Genomic DNA, 6,000 nt, shown 5'->3' with positions numbered 1-6,000 from the left:
TTTGTGCACTTCTAAGCAATCCCGGGGAGAGCAACTCTTACCAGACAGAATCTGGATTCTTTATTCATCAGGTATTTTCCCCTCTTTCCCTTCCCCAACTTTTTTTAAAAAGGATCATAGATATATTTAATTAGATAAAAAACATGTTAGCTCCCAGAGACCATTCCCTTGGAAGAGCAGGATGTAGTCCCTTGTAGGCAAGGTATCAGATATTAAATGGAACTACACTAGATTTCATTCCACAAGTTGCATAAAATTTGCTTAAAACAGAGGTGGGCAAACTATGGCCTGTGGGCCACATCTGGCCCTTTGGACTGTCTTGCTTGGCCTTTGAGCTCCCGGCTGGGGAGGCTAGCTCCTGCAGCTTCAATGCGCTGCCAGCGCTCTGGCCCGCCTCTCCAGCCAGGTAGCATGGGCAGAGTGGCTGGCTCTGGCCAGGCGGCGAGCTCCTGCTGCTCTGAACAGCATGGTAAGGGGGCGGGTGGCCGGGTGGATAAGGGGCAGGGAGCAGGGGGCGGTTGGATGGGGCAGAGGTTTTAGAGGGGGAGGCAGTCAGGGGATGGGGAACAGGGGGCTTTGGATAGGCATGGGAATCCCTGGGGAGGGGGGGCTGCCACGGGGCAGGGGGCTGGATAGGGGTCGGGGCAGTCAGGGGACAGGGAGCGAGGGGGTTGGATAGGGAGTGGGGTCCTGGGGGACGGTTGGGGCGGGGGTCCCGGGAGGGGGCAGTCAGGGGACAAGAAGCGGGGGGGGGGGGTGTTGGATGGGTTGGGAGTTCTGAGGGGGGCAGTTGGGGGCAGAAAGTGAGAGGAGGCAGATAGAGGGTGGGGGCCAGGCTCTTTGGGGAGGCACAGCTTTCCCTACCTGGCCCTCCATACAGTTTCTTAACGCCGATGTGGCCCTCGGGCCAAAAAGTTTGCCCGCCCCTGGCTTAAAACAACAGCTACACTGATTCCTGTGGGAGCTATGTTTAGATCTAAGGTGGAGGCTGCCCTGCTGTAAGCTGAGATGAGCTGTCATATCTGTTTACAGCCAGTGCCATTAGCCACAGTGCTTACTGCAATACGTAAAACCCTTGAACTTGTGAACGAGTGCTCAGAGGTCTGGGAAACTTAAACTCTTTATCGTGTTTATCTCAACCATACGAAGAGCCAATATGCTTGGCAATGTCTAAGTCTTGGTCAATGGGAAGTTTTGACCTTTGCTTTTTGGAGAGGGAGGAGGACATTGACTTGCTAGTATTATTGCAAATGTTTAGTGCAGCTAGCTAGGAGCAGCAGCGTTGACTTTAGCTACAGCCTATCAATAGGTATTCTGGAGAGAGGAGAGTTCACGTAGGGTCAGATACTTGAATAAATATCAGAGGGGTAGCTGTGTTAGTCTGTATCCACAAAAACAACAGAGGAGTCCGGTGCACCTTAACGACTAACAAATAAATCAATCTGGTAGTCTTTAAGGGGGCACCGAACTCCTCGTTATACTTGAATAAGAGCGGCTTAAATCATAGAGTCATAGAATCATAGAATATCAGGGTTGGAAGGGACCTCAGGAGGTCATCTAGTCCACCCCCCTGCTCAAAGCAGGACCGATCCCCAATTAAATCATCCCAGCCAGGGCTTTGTCAAGCCTGACCTTAAAAACTTCTAAGGAAGGAGATTCCACCACCTCCCTAGGTAACGCATTCCAGTGTTTCATCACCCTCCTAGTGAAAAAGTTTTTCCTAATATCCAACCTAAATCTCCCCCACTGCAACTTGAGACCATTACTCCTTGTTCTGTCATCTGCTACCACTGACAACAGTCTAGAGCCATCCTCTTTGGTACCCCCTTTCAGGTAGTTGAAAGCAGCTATCAAATCCCCCCTCATTCTTCTCTTCCGTAGACTAAACATCCCCAGTTCCCCCAGCCTCTCCTCATAAGTCATGTGTTCCAGTCCCCTAATCATTTTTGTTGCCCTTCGCTGGACTCTTTCCAATTTTTCCTCATCCTTCTTGTAGTGTGGGGCCCAAAACTGGACACAGTACTCCAGATGAGGCCTCACCAGTATCGAATAGAGGGGAACGATCACGTCCCTCGATCTGCTGGCAATGCCCCTACTTATGCATCCCAAAATGCCATTGGCCTTCTTGGCAACAAGGGCACACTGTTGACTCATATCCAGCTTCTTGTCCATTGTAACCCCTACGTCCTTTTCTGCAGAACTGCTGCCAAGCCATTCGGTCCCTAGTCTGTAGCGGTGCATGGGATTCTTCCGTCCTAAGTGCAGCACTCTGCACTTGTCCTTGTTGAACCTCATCAGATTTCTTTTGGCTCAATCATCCAATTTGTCTAGGTCCCTCTGTATCCTATCCCTACCCTCCAGTTTATCTATCACTCCTCCCAGTTTAGTGTCATCTGTAAACTTGCTGAGGGTGCAATCCACACCATCCTCCAGATCATTTATGAAGATATTGAACAAAACCGGACCCAGGACTGACCCTTGGGGCACTCCACTTGATACCGGCTGCCAACTAGACATGGAGCCATTGATCACTATCTGTTGAGCCTGACAATCTAGCCAGCTTTCTATCCACCTTATAGTCCATTCATCCAGCCCGTACTTCTTTAACTTGCTGGCAAGAATACTGTGGGAGACCGTGTTAAAAGCTTTGCTAAAGTCAAGGAACAACACGTCCACTGCTTTCCCTTCATCCACAGAACCAGTTATCTCCTCATAGAAGGCAATTAGATTAGTCAGGCATGACTTGCCCTTGGTGAATCCATGCTGACTGTTCCTGATCACTTTCCTCTCCTCTAAGTGCTTCAGAATTGATTCCTTGAGGAGCTGGCTCCATGATTTTTCCAGGGACTGAGGTGAGGCTGACTGGCCTGTAGTTCCCAGGATCCTCCTTCTTCCCTTTTTTAAAGATGGGCACTACATTAGCCTTTTTCCAGTCGTCCGGGACTTCCCCCGATCGCCAGGAGTTTTCAAAGATAATGGCCAATGGCTCTGCAATCACATCCACCAACTCCTTTAGCACTCTTGGAAGCAACGCATCCGGCCCCATGGACTTGTGCACGTCCAGCTTTTCTAAATAGTCCCGAACCACTTCTTTCTCCACAGAGGGCTGGTCACCTCCTCCCCATGCTGTGCTGCCCAGTGCAGTAGTCTGGGAGATGACCTTGTTCGTGAAAACAGAGGCAAAAAAAGCATTGAGTACATTAGCTTTTTCCACATTCTCTGTCACTAGGTTACCTCCTTCATTCAGTAAGGGGCCCACACTTTCCTTGACTTTCTTCTTGTTGCTAACATACCTGAAGAAACCTTTCTTGTTACTCTTAACATCTCTTGCTAGCTGCAACTCCAGGTATGATTTGGCCTTCCTGATTTCACTCCTGCATGCCCGAGCAATATTCTTATACTCATCCCTAGTCATTTGTCCAATCTTCCACTTCTTGTAAGCTTCTTTTTTGTATTTAAGATCAGCAAGGATTTCACTGTTAAGCCAAGCTGGTCACCTGCCATATTTACTATTCTTTCTACACATCGGGATGGTTTGTCCCTGTAACCTCAATTAGGCTTCTTTAAAATACAGCCAGCTCTCCTGGACTGCTTTCCCCCTCATGTTATTCTCCCAGGGGATCTTGCCCATCAGTTCCCTGAGGGAGCCAAAGTCTGCTTTTCTGAAGTCCAGGGCCCGTATTCTGCTGCTTTCCTTTCTTTCTTGTGTCAGGATCCTGAACTCGACCATCTCATGGTCACTGCCTCCCAGGTTCCCATCCACTTTTGCTCCCCTACTAATTCTTCCCAGTTTGTGAGCAGCAGGTCAAGAAGAGCTCTGCCCCTAGTTGGTTCCTCCAGCACTTGCACCAGGAAATGGTCCTCTACATTTTCCAAAAACTTCCTGGATTGTCTGTGCACCGCTGTATTGCTTTCCCGGAAGATATCAGGGTGATTGAAGTCTCCCATGAGAACCAGGGTGTGCGATCTAGTAACTTCTGCGAGTTGCTGGAAGAAAGCCTCGTCCACCTCATCCCCCTGGTCCGGTGGTCTATAGTAGACTCCCACCACGACATCACCCTTGTTGCTCACACTTCTAAACTTAATCCAGAGACTCTCAGGTTTTTCTGCAGTTTCATACTCGAGCTCTGAGCAGTCATACTGCTCTCTTACATACAGTGCAACTCCCCCACTTTTTCTGCCCTGCCTGTCCTTCCTGAACAGCTTATATCCATCCATGACAGTACTCCAGTCATGTGAGTTATCCCACCAAGTCTCTGTTATTCCAATCACATCATAATTCCTTGACTTTGGCTTAAACCTGGCTCTGTTTGTCTGTTAAAGCAATAATCTAATATAAAAACATGTCAAAGGCACATCCTAACTGGGGTTGTGGTTTGTGAGTATATGTGTACTGTTTCCTTTAAAACCATATCAGTAAAGTAGGGCAGGAGGAGGTCTTAGGCAGAAACTCCAGAGTAGAGGAACAGGATCATCTGGTGATTAGGGTGCTAGCCTGGGACCTTGCTTGAATTCCCTGCTCTGTCCAGACTTCCTGTGTGACCTTGGTCAAGGCATTTAGGGCCAGATTTTTCAAGGTATTTAGGCACCTAAAGATGTAGACGGATGCTTTTGGAAACTCCCATTAGGTGCCTAAATACTTTTAAAAATCTGCATCATGTCTCTTTGTGCCTTAGTTCCTCATCTGTAAAATGGGGATCATAGCACTGCCCTACCTCCTGGGGTGTTGAGGATAAATATACTACAGATTGTGAGGTGCTCAGAGACTACAGTAATGGGAGCCATATAAATACCTAAGGTAGATATAAAGTAAAGCAGACGGAGAGACAGACTAGCTTTAGGGATCATCTATGCTTATTTTAATAACGTGCCTTATTCAGTCTTAGAAGAAATTGACTCTTTCAGTGCTTCTTGGCCATTGTCACATGACAGGTCAAAAATCAACTCATTTCAAAACGGTATAAATAAGAAGAAAGGAAAATGTCAAAGCTAAACTTGCCGGAAGACTTTGTTGGATTAGCTCACAAAATGGCTTGAGCTTTACCAGATTCTGCACTGCAACAAAGTTTACTGCACAAAGTGGCAAAGTGCAGGTCAGCACGTGGGAAGTGTTTATGGATAACGTGCCTTCATTAAGGAAGGCAATGACCTGAAAAAGTTTGAGGAGCAGATAATTCCAAAAAGGAAATTTGGCACTCAGAGGGTGTGTGCTTATACCATAGGGTGCAGAGTCCAACCGAAAGCAGGAAAAAGTTGAAGCCTTCATAAGGGCCCTATAAGAATGAAGAAGAGCATTATGACTTTGATAGTCAGTATTACCAACTGTGAATCAGGGACCCCTTGAGATCAACAGACGGTGCATAGGGTGGTCCAGAGATCCCCATGCTCAGGTATCTGCATAATGGTTCATCAAAGTCATGTGAGGTCTATGTCAAGAGTCGGTAGCCCACTAGTCATCATAATCATTGAGAGATATATGTATGGATAATGTTTATCTATACTGAAAATTATGTTCTTAAGGTGTAGGAGTTAAGGCAGGTCTCCAGGAGGTGACAAACCTCCCTCCTGAAAGGAATGACATCTTCAAGGTAACTGACACTTATTTCCCTGTTTGGCCATTTATTTATTGTATATTGTATGCCTATTTGCATACTGAACTAGGTGCAAACTGGGAGATTGAAAAAGCTACACAAAAGGAAATCTACAGGAAGAAACAAATAGCAGGTGGGTGTCACATTTACGTCTAAAGATGAAGGATTGTTAGAGTATATGTTGGACTACAAAGACACACAGAATCCTTTCCTAAGAGGCCAGCTGATGGTGTGAATGTCTCATGAAAGAAGGGTCACAGTCTACCTGGTTGTAAATTGTTGCAGGGATTTTGGGTGAGCAACATTCTGTGAGACATGACATCATCTTATTAAATTAGTCTAGGCTCTAGAATGTATGTTATGATTTTATTTTATACATCACCATTTGCTTTTAATACTTCTACTTGCT

The 6,000-nt window shown here is 46.7% G+C and overlaps 1 protein-coding gene across 3 annotated transcripts in view; it reads left to right on the top strand.

Moving 5' to 3' along the window:
- DDO (D-aspartate oxidase) overlaps positions 1-6,000 on the top strand; it is a 31,601-nt gene continuing 25,601 nt past the window's right edge. The window contains exon 1 of one of the 3 annotated variants that reach the window (XM_073337038.2): positions 1-71. Coding sequence is in view for 1 of the 3 variants with exons in the window: in XM_073337037.2 (XP_073193138.1) it covers positions 467-469 (3 nt within the window). In the remaining 2 variants the exon portion in view is untranslated. Of the gene's footprint in view, positions 72-341; positions 470-6,000 lie in introns of those variants that run through there. The other 2 variants (XM_073337040.2, XM_073337037.2) reach the window with 2 other exon arrangements.

The sequence above is a fragment of the Lepidochelys kempii genome, chromosome 3 (assembly GCF_965140285.1).
Source record: "Lepidochelys kempii isolate rLepKem1 chromosome 3, rLepKem1.hap1, whole genome shotgun sequence".
Classification (NCBI taxonomy): Eukaryota; Metazoa; Chordata; order Testudines; family Cheloniidae; genus Lepidochelys; species Lepidochelys kempii.
The sequence above is the reverse complement of the archived record's forward strand: the minus strand, read 5'-3'. Positions and strand labels throughout refer to the sequence as shown.